Source organism: Bubalus kerabau, chromosome 20, assembly GCF_029407905.1.
Source record: "Bubalus kerabau isolate K-KA32 ecotype Philippines breed swamp buffalo chromosome 20, PCC_UOA_SB_1v2, whole genome shotgun sequence".
Classification (NCBI taxonomy): domain Eukaryota; kingdom Metazoa; phylum Chordata; class Mammalia; order Artiodactyla; family Bovidae; genus Bubalus; species Bubalus kerabau.
The window spans coordinates 55,574,402-55,590,108 of record NC_073643.1 but is presented as its reverse complement, the minus strand read 5'-3'; the positions used below and the strand labels follow the sequence as shown (position 1 = coordinate 55,590,108).

At 47.5% G+C, this 15,707-nt stretch overlaps 1 protein-coding gene and 1 long non-coding RNA gene across 6 annotated transcripts in view; one reads left to right on the top strand and one right to left on the bottom strand.

The window, feature by feature from the left end:
• LARS2 (leucyl-tRNA synthetase 2, mitochondrial) overlaps positions 1-15,707 on the top strand; it is a 146,967-nt gene that overhangs the window by 43,210 nt on the left and 88,050 nt on the right. For all 5 annotated transcript variants that reach the window (XR_008706380.1, XM_055558840.1, XM_055558839.1 and 2 more), the window contains exon 6: positions 14,299-14,388. Coding sequence is in view for 4 of the 5 variants with exons in the window: in XM_055558840.1 (XP_055414815.1) it covers positions 14,299-14,388 (90 nt within the window). In the remaining variant the exon portion in view is untranslated. The remainder of the gene's footprint in view (positions 1-14,298; positions 14,389-15,707) is intronic.
• LOC129635615 (uncharacterized) lies at positions 1,054-7,942 on the bottom strand. Its single transcript, XR_008706381.1, has 3 exons — positions 7,633-7,942; positions 1,240-1,399; positions 1,054-1,162 (listed from the first exon to the last, which is right to left on the bottom strand). It is a non-coding gene; the product is annotated as an uncharacterized LOC129635615 (long non-coding RNA).

Genomic DNA, 15,707 nt, shown 5'->3' with positions numbered 1-15,707 from the left:
TCAGAATTTTTGTTGGGACTGGCTTTTCTGACATTGACATTTTCCAGGTTTTATCCATCCATGCTGCCCAGCCTCCATAAATTCTGGGGGCTTCGGAGGCGTTCATGGCATCTCCACCACGTGCATGCATCTCTGTGCTTGTTTCTCTCTTTCTTTCTTCCCTTCCCTTGTCCTCTTTCTATTCCTTGTCCTCATCCATTTGCCTTGACTTACTTGCTTTCCTTTTCCTCTTGTCTTCTGTCTCCTGCCTTTTTTTTTTAATAAATAATTTTATTATTATGAAAAATTTGTAACCTACACTAAAAGCGAGAATAGCACAGACAACCCCAAAGACTCATCACCCATCGCCAACAGCTGCTGCTACGTGACCAGTCTTGTTTCATCTATACCCCTGTGCTCTGAATTATTTTGCGACAAGCCCCAGACATCGCATAACCTCATCTGAAAAGAGTCACTGTATATCACTAGAAGATGAAGGCTCAGTCTTTCCTTCTCCCTCCCTCCCTTCCTTCTTCACGCTCCCATTATCACACCTACAACAATTAACAATAATGCCATAAAATCAGGTAATGCCAGGCATTTTGCAGGTTTCCCTGGTTGTCATATCCGTATTTCTTTCTGCCGGGGTTTGCCTGCACTTCTGCTGGCCTTTCTTTAGCCTTTTCTTCCCCACCCTCCTGTCATTATCATGGTTTGGAACCAGTACTGTCTTTTCATCTAAAACACACAAGCTCTTTGGACCATAGCTGCATGAGTTTATTTTCAAAGACAGCATGCTTTGTATGATTACAAAGTGAAAACTATTATTGCCTCAAGGGCCTGACTACCTTGGAATTGTATTTACAGAGAGGACTAGACATTTGACAGGAGGGATTAAACTCCAGGAAAGAATGAGGCTTCTAGGATAATAGAAAGATACATTTTTCACAGTTTTTATTTTAAAAGAACTTAAAGAATAGCTTAAAACAAAAAGAACTTAGGGCAAGTGATTGCCTGAAAACCTGGTTGGGAAGATGCCAGTTGTGAAAGCTGAGAGCGCTGGTTGCCTTGACAACGTGCAGCCGGGCCTCGAGGTGTTTGACTCTCTGAGTCCTCCTTCAGGTCGTTCCAGAAGTGAAGCCGTTTGTCTGGTAGATCTCTGGGTCTGGATTACTTGCCGTCCCTCAAAATCAAAAAATTCACCTTCTTCCAAATGTTCTTCTGTTGAGTGGGAGGGAAGGGGCAATATCTTTGTTTTACCTGAGATGAACTGGCAGTCTGTCTAGAGTGCTTTCGTTTCGGGGAAGCCCGGTGCTGATGTGTAAGGGTTAGTGTTCAGAATTGTCACCTTGCATCACCAATATCTCGCACACGTGCAGCCGACCCTGTGCACTGCTGTGCCAGCTCAGTACTTGCCAGCCTAAAACATGGTAGGGGAAGCTTTTGGTTGCTACAGCCAGGATAGCGTTCTTGGACTCCTCAGCCCTAACTGAAGAAGGAGATGTCCTGGGGCAGCAGGGAATACTTTGTTTATCCTCATGCCCATTTGTGGTCATGAGCCCTATGAAGGATGCATGCTTTGGCTCATGGAATAGAATTTCCCAATTGCATGCTCGTTAAATGCTTCTTGGAGATCGGATCTTGGACACTCACCCCAGAGGCCTGGGCTTTGGTAATGGGCCTTGCTGTTCACACAGGATGGGCATGATCTGTTATCCCTCTGAGCCTCAGGTTCTTACTGTTATTAAAGAGATTAGCTCACTCCTCAAATACTTTAGAAAATAAGAGTGCAAACCTCTTTGCCATGGCTGAATCAGATATCCAGGTCAGTTTTGCATGACAGCCAGTACAACTTTTGACCAGACGGATGCCTGTAGGTGCACAACACGAGGTGCTCTGCGCGCACCGGGAGGCAAAATCCACAAGGCCTTGAAGATAATGGTATTCCTCCATGAAAATAACGAGGTTAATTTATGTGTGTGCTTTGACCAGTGGTTCTCAAACATTGGCAAGCTTCAGAATCACCAAAAGGGCTTGTTAAAGCACAGATTTCTGGGTCCCATCCTGATGCAGTATATCTGTGGTTTTGTTTTTCTCTTCAGAAAAAAAGGGCCTTAGGAATGATCGTACTCCCAAACCTTATTAGGTAGGAATCACAATAAGACCTATCGTTAGTTTTTTCTGACATGCAGTAGAGCATAAATGAATAATAAAAACACAATTTTTTTAAAAAGTAGGCAATGTTTTTGCAAATACAAGATTATTTTTATAACTTATTTCTTTGTGAAAAGTTAGACATGGATAGACCAGAGCATAAAGCATGTACATAAAACTTAACGCTTTATCGGAAGTGCAACCAGCCACCACCTAGGTTAAGAAATAAACCTTGGCAGCACCCAGAAGCTCTGTGGGCCCTTCCCAGTCGGCGCTCCATCTCTCCCCACTGCCAGCAGCATGTGGAGCTACTGCTTCGACATTCACGGTCATCCCTGCCTTGTTGCCGGCTTCCCCACCTACCAGAGTTTCTCACAGTTACATAAACGGACTCACCTATATGTGTTCTTTGTGTCTAGCTTCTTAAACTCAACGTTTTTAAACTCAGCATTATGATCAGAGAATGTTCTCTGTATGGTTTTTCTAGAGGAAAACCACAGTCCTGTGTGTCCCCCACGCTGTCAGTACTCTGCAACACCAGCCTCACGTCTGACGCCAGATGTGCGTGAAGATGGTGTCCGACCCCACGGGTTACACGCTTAGCCCTACGACACAGACCCCTGCCCCCACTTCTGATTCCACTCACAAGTCCAGGTTGTTACCTCGGCTTCTGACCGGCTGACTCTAAGTCAGAGGTTTCCACAACCCCTCCTTGATTAATTTGCTAGCAAGAGTTCACATATTTCACAGAATTCAGGAAACCCGTCTGCTACTTATTAGAGTACCAATTTATTACCAAGGACATCAAGATGAACAGCCATTGGAAGAAGTACAGAGGATGGGGCCAAGGGGGGGTCTCAAGCGCAGAATCTTCTGTCCCAGTGCATGTTGGTGCTGGGCCTTGCCAAGGTGGACCTTGGGTGGGTGCCAACTGGCATGCCCACTGCATGTCCCTGTGACCATGCAGGCCACCTTCCTGCATGTCACCATCCCAGAGGCTCATCAGACCTTCCTGTTCACGAGTGTTTATGGAGCAAGAATGAACTCCCTGACTCTCTGTTTGAACTCCTCTGACACTGGCCCATCAGAGAGACAGAGGGGCACCTCATTACTGCTGGCTGGGGTCGAAGTCCAGACCCCCTTCCCCCACCCCTGTGGTCTCCACTGACACTGCCAAGGGTCCCCCCCCATATTAACTTGGATTTTATTTTTATTTAAGTTGATTTTCCAATGTTGTGTTAGTTTCTGTTGGCAGAGAAGTGATTCAATTATATATATATATGCCTTCTCTTTTTATATATATCATAGGATCTTGAATGTAGTTTCTTTGTGCTATGCAGTAGGACCTTGTTATTTATCTGTCCTGTGTATAAAAGCTTGGTGTCCAGCAGGAGTAGGAGAGCCCAGTTTTCCACTCCACCTCCTTGGACACCACCCTGATGCAGAGAGACTGGGCTCCCTTGTTCTTGGCCCCCCAGGCTTATAAGTCTAGACCCTCTCTAAGCACTTCCTGGTGGGGATAGGGCTGTCATTTTTTCCTGTGGTGTTGAGTAGGATGGAGCAGTAATTGTCTAAATTTTCTCTCTTGTTAGGCTATCCCTTTCATGGTACTTTGGCTAAAGGAAACGGGCTTTTCTTTCTTCTTTTTTTTTTTTGTCTGTACTCCTTGGCATTTCTGGATTACTGGCTTCATTAGCTCCAATTCTGGGACTTATGAGGCATAAAGAAAATCTATGAAATTCACCACTGTGTCACTCCTCAGGTGCTAAGGTCTCTAATTAGCCTGCCTTCTCTTCTCAATTTATCCAAGTCTGTGCTTGCTTTATACATACATACACACACACACATATATATAATGTTCCTTAAGGTTTTTAGCTGTACTTAGTGGAAAGAACAGGGAAAAGTGCATCTGTTCCATCTTCCCTGAAGAAGATGGCATATATAGTTTTAAATCCCCCCTTCTTCCTGTGAGATTCTGATCTGCACTTCCCTGCCCCTAGTCCTTCCCTTAAACATCACTGGGCTACACTGTGTCACATATGACATCGTTTAGGCTGTGATGGGCTTCTGCTGCTCGTTGCTTATAGAGCTCGCAAGCAGCAGAACAGCTCATCTTGGACACCGCTGTCACTGTGCATCCAAGGAATTGATGAATTGATATTTCATCTGGACCCATGCCCATCTCTAACAAATAGCCTTCTCATTATTCAGGAAACCTAGAGAACTCACTTCTCAAAAATATCTTTCAGAGGACACTGCCCTGTTGATCCTGAAATTTTCAAGTGTATTGCAGATAAAATTAATGTTCTTTTCCTCCCAGGAAAAATGAAACAATGGTGGAGAGCTGGTTTGGTATGAATAGTTGAAATACTGGCTTCTGCCCAAGTAGACTGATAACAAATTACAACTCACACCCATTCATCTCATCTGTAGTTGAATGCAGGGTTTTCCATTCCCAGCTGTCTAGATAGAAAAGCTGTCCCTATTGTCTGACTGCCTTGATGAAATTCTTGTCAGCTGGCAAAGAACAGTTACCAAGCAATTAGGCAAATTGTTGCTTCTTGTCCCATTATGGATAGTTTACAGAAACTTGTGCCGTTTGTAGCAGGAGACAGCTTTCAGGTTACCATAAAAATGACAGCACTCAAAAATAATGGCCAGGAAAATAGCAAAAGAGGAGCCTACTGGTCAGCCTGATTTCAGTTCAGAAAGACAGTGTGAGCTGTCTTCAAAACTGCAAAGACCATGATTTCCTTTTCCTTAACGCTCCTCTAAATTGGCTTCGAGAGCACGTAGAACATGAACCTTTCAAATGACGAAAATTCAGCTGTAGCCCTAGATTTGAAAAACAAGACCTTTGAGAATAAAATGCATGCTCTGTAAAAGCAGAGTGTCTAGCATTTGTCATTTTCAGTTTTCATTAAATGCTCATTTTCAGGCTAAAGTTAGTCCTGAGATGAAGAAACATAATTACATACAAATGAGTTCTTAGACAAATGTTAGGTTCATGATTAATTAATTACCCTAATATTAACACCTGTTCCCTCAGCTCTGCAAAAAAGGAGGAGAACCGGGAAGGTAAAGGAGGCCACAGGCAGAAACTCAGCCAGGATGGAATTGAACAGATGGTTGAAGGAAGAGGGATGGAAGGATGGGGCCGAGAGGAGGGGGACAGTGAGGCTGAAGAAGCCTGGGCAGTGGCAGTCGTTGCTGTTCAGTCACTAAGTCATGTCCGACTCTTTGCGACCCCGTGGACTGCAGCACACCAGGCTTCCCCATCCTTCACCATCTCCCAGAGTTTGCTCAAACTCAGGTCCACTGAGTCGGTGATGCCATCCAGCCATCTCGTCCTCTGCCACCCTCTTCTCCTTTTACCTTCTCTTTCCCAGCATCAGGGTCTTTTCCAGTGGGTAGGGAGTAGCAAATAGTTTAGGAGGGAGGAAGCAGTGGCCATGTGGTCTAGGACAGGGACCCCTGGCTGGGTCTGTGGGTGGCAAAGAGTTGTTGGAAGAGATGCAAATGGAATAAAGCAGAACCAGGAGAGGTGGGGGAGAGGGCTCTGCTCTGGAATGCCTGTGGGAGGTGAGGTGGTGATGGATTGCCTCTTTTCTCTCAGAGACAAATGGGAATGAATGAGATAGGAATGGGAACGACAGTTCAGAGAAACTGCTTAAGGAAAGAGAGACTGTGAAAAGGTTTAATGTAGGTGGCTTGAATCTTCATATTCTCTGACCCAGGGCCCATATGCAGTCAGGACTCAATAAATGTCTGTGGCATAATTCAATGAGTGAGTGAGCAAAGAGAGCCCTGAGTTGGATGGAAATTCCCTTCTTTTTCTCTAAATCTCCGTCTTCTATCACTATAGCCGGTTGTTGTTAAGTCTCTCAGGATAAGGACAGGGTAATTGTAGACCCTTCATGAATGTTTTCTCCATGATTGGATTAAATGGGGAGAAACACAGAAATCTGAACCGGTGTTATACCACAGAGCTGAGAAACTAATCTCAAGCGTGTCTCCCTTTGAAAAGCCATCATTTGTTTTTGATTTTGTAGAAGTCGCTAATGGAGATATATGTGGTTCTTCATTTGCCTTTAGAGGTTTGAAGTTTCTGCACACAGGTTTCTTAGAACACTCTGTTCAGTATGAATTGGAGTGACATTTCTCATGTGAACCCATACTTGACAACATTTAATATGAATAAGCCAGACTGGTTCCAAGAGAAAAAGACATTCTACTCTTTTAAAAACCTGTTACATTTAAGAAACTTGCAAGGGCTCTGTCTCAAAGCTTTAATTTTTTCTCTTTTTTTTACACTGGTGACACTTGATGTCCTGAATTTTGATGTATTTGTTGCTTTAATGAAGATTTATTGAGTATCTGCCACGTATACCTACTGGGCCAGTGTTGGAAAGGCAGGCTGACCCTCTCCAGATTCCTGGGTCCTCATAGCAGTTACACGCCCCGTTTTCCGGATGAGAAACCTGAGGCCCAGAGGGATGAGTCGTGGTCCAGGGTCACCGCGAGTCCGCAGCAGACCCACGGACTGAGTCCAGTGCTCTGAGCCCAGGCTTCAGACTGCCTGTCCTTCACTCCTTCCGTCCACTGCCCTTCCCCTGCCAACCACCTGTTTAGGAAGGTGGATAGAACCTGGGGACTTAAATAATAGAGCCAAGAAGTCTGTTGGGTCCTAAAAGATGGGCATATGCTTGGCATGGAGCACTCGGGCTCTCTCATGCCCTTGTGGCCTGGGCAGCAGACGGATCCGCCCCCACCCTGTGGGGAGGGGAGCGGGTGATTCTTACACACCCGTGGGGCCCCTGGCGTCACCTTTGTCCTCTCGTTGGTGTGCTAAGTGTTTGCCAAGCACGGTACCACTCTTGCTTATTACTCACAGGCAGAGGTGTCTCCCTGGCCCTTTACAGTCTTGTAACAGCAACTCAGAAAGTGAGTAGGCCTGCTTGGGCCTCTTCCCCAGGGATTGTGGACGGTGAGCCGGCCTCCCCCATTATATTCCCCGGTGGTTCTGCGTTTAGGCCACATCCTTGCATTTGGAGCCTGGGTTGTCGGAATTGGTCATATGGATACAGACCGGGTTGTCTGGGGGCTTTGCAAGTGGCCATGTGGATGCCTCTTTGTGACCCCAGGATATTTGTCTGTGCCTGCGTGCTCGGCTGTGTCTGACTTGTTGTGACCTCATGGACTGTGGCCCACCAGGCTTCTGTGTCTGTGGGATTTTCCAGGCAAAGATACTGGAGCAAGTTGCCATTTCCTTCTCCAGGGGATCTTCCTGACCCAGGATCAAACCTGCATCTCCTGCACTGCAGGAAGATTCTTTACCACTGAGCCTCCTGGGAACTGAGCGTTGTTATTCCTAACAGAATATTCGCCACAGTATTCCTTTATCTAGGAGTGCTCTGGCCTGTTGCTTCTGCCTGATTTACCCAGACCTCCTTGGAGCACACATTTGAGTCAGTCCGGGCACAGCCCGGATGTACTTACCAAGGTGCTGTCTTGCTGCCTGGTCCCCTCTGAGCCCAGGGTCCTGGGTTCGAGTTGTTTCCGCCACCCAGCGCTGGGCTGCTGCGGGCAGGCCACTCCCTCCCCTCAAGGTGGGGTTTCCTCCTGTAAAGCAGTTCTCATGGCCTCTGCTTCACAGCTCCAGCCACTGAGAGATGTGGGAGGGGAGAGGAAGGGAGCAGAGGGCAGGAGGAGCAGTTTGGGAGCACAGAGTTGTGTACTAATGTGTCCTGTTACTTGCTAATTAAGACTCCGAGGCAGAGCTGAGTGAGCGCTCTACCTCCATGCTGTCTGCCCCTGTCTGGCCTGAAGCCCCTTCAGAAGCCTCTAAGTGAGAAGTTAGCCATCCTCCTCCCTCCTTTTCCGTGAAGCCGCAGGGGAGGGCCAGCCCACTCTGGGCTTTCTGCAGCTCCCCTTCCAGAGCCGTGCCTCCTCTGGGAGGACGGCTGAGCTGTCAGACAGTCAGGTGTTTTTGAACAGCTGATCGCAGAGCACAGGTAGTTACCTACCCAGGTTTCTGTGTCTGTTGGATGGAGGTGGGCTTCAAGTGATAATTTCTTGGTGTTTCTTCTGTTTGTTTTGTGAAGGCAGAGTGGAAATTGACTGAAAGAATGAAGAGGATCTGTGTTGGGGCGGGGCTGTAGAACACAGGGCAGATTTGAATCCAGGCAGGACCCTGGGGAGACCCTTTTAACACAGGACACTGCGGCTGGGGAGGGGCTCATTAGAAATCTCGTATGGACTAAATTATGCCCTTAGCTTCTGTCGAAGACTGGTTCGTTAAATTCAGTTCATGAAGACACAAGGGCAGGACAGGCCCAAACACTTAGGCAGTGTTTGGCAGGGGGATGTATTTGGGAAGAACCTCTTTGCAATAGTTCTCAGCCCTGGCAGCACATGAAGTTTCTGTGGGTGCGGTGAGACCCAGGCACCAGCAACCTTCAAAGGTCCTCTTCAAGGTGCAACCAAGTTTGAGAGCCAGCTCTAAGATTAGAGGGCTCCGCGTGGGGGTGGTCGTACACGTCCTACACGTCCTCTTCCGGCAGATTTTGCTCGTGAGCACCGCTCCCCCGTGCCCCTTCTTCCAACTCAGCAGGGGCACCGAGCTGTGGATGGGAACCTTGAACCGCCACCAGCGAGGAGCATCTGATGCAGGATGTATATTTACTCCCAAGCGGCACAGTATGAATCCTGAGACTGCTTTCTCTAGCCTTTAAGCTGTGCTGGGCTTTCACAGCCCCTCCCCTTCAGAACTCAAAAAACGTGGGAAGGAATAAAAGGCAAGGCCATTACCACCCATTTCCTTTTGATCCGTTGCAGTAAAGAGCAAGTGACAAAAAGGCACAGAAGAGGAATGTGAGTACCCCATCCCCTGCGTTTACAAGATTGGTTGTTTCGGAGGCAGAAGGCTCTGGTGAGAGTGAGGAGTGGGGAGGTGATGCCTGGCGGTCGCTCACCCTTCTTGCCGTGTTTATTTTCCCGTGTACGGGGCGTCCAGTGACCGACTTGATGAACATGCTGCCTCTGGTTCGGTCTGTTTCATTTTCTTAAATCCTGAGAGCTGACCTAAACACTCCGAGGTTTGCAACGCAAATTACATGCACGGTGGCCTCGAGTGACGTTAGTAGTTCTGTGATCTGGGACCCGTCACAGTCAAAAGTGCAGTGGGATCAAGAGGCACAGGCCCAACTGAGTCCTGCCCGAGCTGCAGGGGGGTCGGCGGCGACCTCTCTGCCTCCCCCTGAGGTGGGCGTTGCCGCCGGTGGCGGCTGGGTCCTGTGGTTCCGTCTCTCCCTCACGAACACAATCTCTTTTCAGTCCGAAAGCCAGTGTTTGGTAAGGGATGGTGAGTGCAGATTCTTCTGACCCAAGCCCATTGCTCTCCCTCCCGCCCCGTCCAGCAGCCCCACGAGGGCATCAGCCGCCTCTGAGAGGGATGTGGTGACCGAGCCGGCCTCTCCTTCACGACACACTCTGGGTCAAGCAAGGGGAGCAGCACCATCGATCCCTCACTTGTGCCCAGCGTGTGCCTCACACGTACCATCACATTTGTCCCGAGGCCCCTCCGACGGGCCTCGTCGCCCCTCTCCCCTGGACACGGACACTTGACGGTGGCCACATGCTGTGAAGGTGCAAGGACTGGAACCCAGTCACACGGCTGCCGAGTGCATTGTCTTTCCCTTGGCTCACTCTCTCTCCCCCTCTTTTTCCTGGAGCAAGGAAGGTCAGCCTGAGGTCCACAGGAGCCGGTCACCCTCACAGACCAAGCACTGTTTTCCTCTCCGAAACAGTCGGGTGGGCCTCTAGGACTCGGGCTTCTCCGGCCGTTGTCGAATCACTGTGCAGGGCGGTCCCTGCAAGGCGGGCTGGGTTATTGATCTGTGCAGTCACTGAGGTGTGGGGGGCCGGCCTCAAGGGAGGACGCTTTGATCCTCGTTCATGTTGAGGGAGTGTCACCTTCTCCGCTGGGCCTCGGATTTGGCTGTGAATGTGCAAAATATTTCTAATGCCAAAAGCCAGGTATCGCTGAATGTAAAAACTGTAGTGTGGCAGAATGAGACTTGTTGAGATTCTAGATGCATAAATTGGGTCTCTTGGCAGCTGGATTGCACTTTGCAGAGCCCAGGGGGTTATAAAAGTTGACATCTTTATATAGATATATGTGGAGTGTGGCTGAATTGCAGTTGCTTTTAGAGCTATAACTTTGAATTGCCTGACTTTTTGTTTTAAAAACAAGGATGGTTTTGCATGGGGGTGGGCTTATTTGGAAAGCAGAACAAGAAAGGCACGGGAGAGAAAAGGGTCTTGGGACACAGGGAACAGCCCTCATGTGAGGGCCCGGTGGTCTCGCGGAGAGCCGAGCTGGCGCCATCCACAGCTTGGGAACCCCCGCCCCCAGACAGAGGCTCCCCTTCAGAGGACAGGCAGGGCTGGGCCCGGGCATCTGGGTGCTGTTGCCTGGGTTCCAGCGGGTGAACTTTAAACCTGTCCGCTCAACATCTCTTTCACAGGTGGGGATAAACTGATGTTGCATCAGGAATAACCGGGTGCCTCTCTAAATGGGAAATTTATTACATGAATTTTTTACCGATTTTCCCAAGTTAGACAGCTACTCGGAGGCATATTGAGTGATTTAAATTTTAGATGGTAAAGTCAGTCACTCCTTCCCCGCGAGTAGCATCATGCACACCTAACAGTTTCAGACCCGTGTCCGCCGGCTCTCTACGCTTGCCAGGCCTCCCCTCTGCCCGGTCTCAGCATTGGCAGACGGCTGGTGGCCACAGCGAGCAGCAGCCCCACCTGCACTGCGCTACGTGTTCAGCGGAGATGGGGCCACCCCCGCGGGAGAGGGAAACCTAAGCTAGCTTAGTCCCGTTTCTGCTTTTGCCAGGGACATCTGATCGCTTTTATGGACCGCCCTCCAGAGAACTGCTTGCTCGTTCCTCTTAATCCATCTATGGTTACAGACTCCAGCTAAGAAGATCGAAACCCTTCGAGTAGGGTTTCTCACCTTGGCGTTATTGACGTTTGGGGCTGGATAATTTTCTGTTCAAGGGGCTGCCTTGTGCTTTGTAGGGTTTCGGCAGCATCCCTGGCCTCCGCCCAGCAGATGCCGTTAACACGTCCCCAGCCGCAGCCTCGTCACAGTTGCCACATGCTGCCTGTCTCCAGTCGTTACCTGGAGAGCAAAAGTGTCCCCATCGAGACGCGCTGCTCCAGGAAGAGGCAGGGAGCCCTTTCACATCTCTGTGGATGCGGACCCCCCAGAAGACCTTTGTCTGCAGGGCTGGGTTTTAAATGAGTAGTTCCCAAAACATGGGAAAAGAGTCTCATTTTCTAGCCAGTTGACTACAGGTAAAACTTTTAAGCAGTTTAATTTCAGAAAGATACCTTTGATGATTTTTACTGAGATGAGGCATTAGAAGACTAGAAGTAGCTGTTTGGATTTTTTTGGCTTTTTATTCCCTTCAAGTCAACAAAGCAGAGGGAGGGAGGTTCCAGAAAGGTTCTGTGGGTGTTTCAGGAAATGCATTTCCAAGCAGGGTGTCCCCTGGCCAGCACACTTCGTATGGTTCCTGTGAGACTGGACGTCCGCCCAGGCAGTTCTTCGTGGAATGGCGGTGCTGAGGGTTGTGCTGGGCCCTGTGTGCAGCAGGTGGGAACAAATGGGCGGGGGCGACGCTTCTGTCCCCAGGACGTCCCGAGCCCCCTCTAGGCAGGAGGTGCCAGCATCTCAGGAGGGGAGACAGCGCCAGCGAGGCAGCCGCGTGTTGCAGCAGTTCTGCTGGGATTAGAATGGCCGTCCCGGAGCCGTGGTTTTCAGGCTGTACTATTAGCAGCGGGTGTGGTTTTTTTTTTTTCTTCAAATGACATGTGTAGAAATGCAATATATATGAAACAGGCTGAAGGAGGAATGGAAGCTTGAAGGCAGAATAGAAGGAGGGGTCCGTACCTCCTACCCACCGTCTCACCTTGGAGCTGACACTTCCCAAGACAACGCAGTCTGCGTCACCCATCTAACTGAAAGTAGCCTAATATTTGGTTGGATAATGATCTTCCCCCCACCCCCCCGCACCAACTGGATCTATCATCTTTTTTTTCTACTTTAGATAAAAGCAGTTTTCCAAAGCACATACCTAAGGGAAGATTATCATGCTGTTCCATGGCGATGTAATTTTTACTCTCTATCTGTGAAAGCAGATCCAGGGGCTGAGGAAATATATATGTATATACGTGCCTACATACATATTCATTAGGAGTATTTTGATATTTTGTTTTGAAAAATTTAAATATACAGAAAAACAGAGAAAAGAGCTCAGTCACTAGATGTAACGGTTGTCATTATTTTGTCATATTTGCTTCCCCTGTTTCTTTAGACCTCTAATGGATAACAGTTTTAAAAAACATATCCACCCTAACAAGGTCTGGGAATATTTCCACCGCCTTCCCCTTCCCCCGACCCTGTTTGCTATTCCAGTTCATCTTGTGGACCTGTGTAACTTGAGTTCAGTTTATGAAACTCCCATAAGGGATACAAATTTGATTTGACATTCCTATATCTATTTAGTTTTATTCAACTTCAATTTGGGGGTGCCTTGCTGTTTCGAGACCTGAGCATACATGATGAGCAAAATGAAACGGACTAAACATAGCCCCTGCCCCGGGTTTTGTTAGAAATGGAAGTTCTTAAGTTGCTTATCAGGAAAGTGAGTTCTGCCCTAAGCTTGCAGGGCCGGGGGGCGGGGCGGGGGGCAGCTGGCTGGTGAGGAAAATATGATGGGATGAGGATGAATCTGGAGGTTTGGGGGAGCAAGCAGACCCGCAGTGTGCTGGTCTGATTCTTGTGTCAGTGAAGTGCTTTGTGTCCCGTGCTCTTCAGCCGCGATGCCCGTGGCGCCCCAGGAGCTGGTGTAGCCTGTGTGTGCGTGTGGCCCCGGCGTTGGCAGGGGCGAGCTACAGTGTGGGCAGGGTTGTTAGACTGGCTGGTTATTCACCCTGCCTTGCAGGGGCGAGTGGAACCTGTGATCAGAGTTATTTGTTTTCTGATAGTCATTCCTCTGCTATTGTTACAAAACAACAAAAAAAGGACCCAGGACTCTTCCATGAGAAACATCACCCATGGGGGACAGTAGGAGTTTACCTGCCACCCTGCTCAGCTGCTGCCGCCCTTACCCTCCTTTCCTGGGCTTTAGAATCTCTCCTTATTCACTCATCTGGAGAAAGACTGGATCGATTGCTCTTTTGATAGAAGTATGCCTTCTGTCCATCGTCCATGACAGATGAACCATCTGGAATGTCCCCTGCCCTACGTCCATTGCTCTGTTAGCTCTCCTTGGCAGTGAAAGAAGAGCCCTAGAAAGGAAACAGTGACGACGCAGAGGTTTTTATGCTTGGTTGATTTCCTCAACTGCAAACCTTATTGGCTAATTAATTAATTAAACCTTATCAGCTGGTTAATTAACAACCTGATTTTACAGATTCTATAGCACATGTGTTCTCAGGACAGAAAATACATTTTGGGAACGTTCAACTTAAGCTTGGAAATACAAGCCAGGTGGTTTTTCACTAAGTTTATTAACACTATTTGATAATGTTTCTAATGGGCCTTCCCAAGTAGACTCCAGCGTGATTCACATATTGGGATAAATGGAATATAACGAGTCTAAAAGAGCTATCAAGCCCCAGTTGTATCTAGAAACACAGGTTTGTTTTCCAGTGAGGATTGTACCAAAGCTAACAAATATTCCTCTTGAATTTTGTGATTGCTTCCAAAATGAACTACATTTATGAATTAGCTCCATGGCCCCCAAATATGTTTATGCTGACAAAAAAGGGAGTACTCAAGTCTGTACAGTGTAATTCAGCTGTTACTTGCAAGCATGGGGCTGTGCAGAAGACTTACATTGAGTTTCTCATCATTAAACAGGCCCTGGGAAAGGTTGCCCAGGAGGTTGGCATTTCAATAACATCTCTCTTCCCAGAATAAATTGCTTCTTCCCTTATTTCACAAATTGATAAAAATATTATAGATTGATAGATATTTTTGCAGAGTGATTGCTTTTCAAAATTGAATCGCAAAGCGGATCCATATGTTGGGAGAGGGAATGTTTACAGTGGCCCATACATAATTTTACCCCTCTTTGGCAGGAAATAACGACGTGTTTACCGGATTACTACAAATGGACTCAGTATCTCTTTATTAAACTCTACGAAGCTGGGCTGGCCTATCAAAAGGAGGTGAGTTAAAGTTTGTTGTTGTTATTATTTAGTTACTAAGTTGTGTCCAATCCATTTGTGACCCCGTGGACTGTAGCCCACCAGGCCCCTCTGTCCATGGGATTTCCCAGGCAAGAATACTGGAGTGAGTTGCCATTTCCTCCTCCAGGGGATCTTCCCCACCCAGGGTCTGAATCCGCGTCTCCTCCATCTCCTGCATTGGCAGGTGGATTCTTTACGACAAGTTGCCTGGAAACCCCATGGTAAGATCAGCCTTAGATGGTGGGAAATGAGAGAAATAGTATCCTCGCGTGGCCTGGAGCTGCAGTGTCCAATATGACTATGGCTGTTAGCTGCATGTGGTTGCTGAAATTTAAAGTAATTAAGATTAAAACAGTATTAAAAATTCAGGTCCTCAGTCGTACGAGTCACATTCAGATGCTGGTAGCTAGTGCTGGACAGTCTAGATAGAAAACATTCCCATCATAACAAAATACGCTTTTAATCATTATGGTTTTTATGGGGTTTTTTTGTTCAGTCTTCTCTCCTTTTCTTTTTTAAAAAAGTATTTAATTTTTAATGGATGGATAATTGCTTTACAGTATTATGTTGGTTTCTATCAGACATCAACATGAATCAGCCATAGGTTTGCCCCTCCCACTTGAACATCCCTCCCACCTCTCTCCCCATCCCACTGCTCTAGATTGTTACGGGGCCCCGGTTTGAGTTCCCTGAGTCATACAGCAAGTTCCCGCTGGCTCTCTGTCTTACATATGGTAGCACATGTTTCCATGTCACTCTCTTCATACACCCTACCCCCTCCTTCCTCCCCGCTCAGCCTTGTTCGTAAGTCTGTTCTCTACGTCTGTCTCTGTTGCTGCTCTGCAAATAGGCCCAACAGTACCATCTTTCTAGATTCCATATATAATGCATTGGTATACGATATTTGTTTTTCTCTTTCTGACTTACTTCACTCTGTATGACAGATTCTAGGTTCATCCACCTCATTGGGACTGACTCTAATGTGTTCCTTTTTATGGCTGAAAATATTCCATTGTATACATGTGCCACAGCTGCTTTATCCATTCATCTGTCGATGGACATCTAAGTTGCTTCCATGTCCATGTCTATTGTAAACAGAGCTGCAATGAACATCGAGGTACATGTGCCTTTTGCAGTTTTGGTTTCCTCAGGGTATGTCCCTAGGAGTGGGATTGCTGGGTCATATGGTGGTTTTATTCCTAGTTTTTTAAGGAATCTCCATACTGTTCTCCATAGTGGCTGTATCAATTTCATTATGTTTTCAATTAAAAAATTTTAGAATCAGTATAGCAACTCGT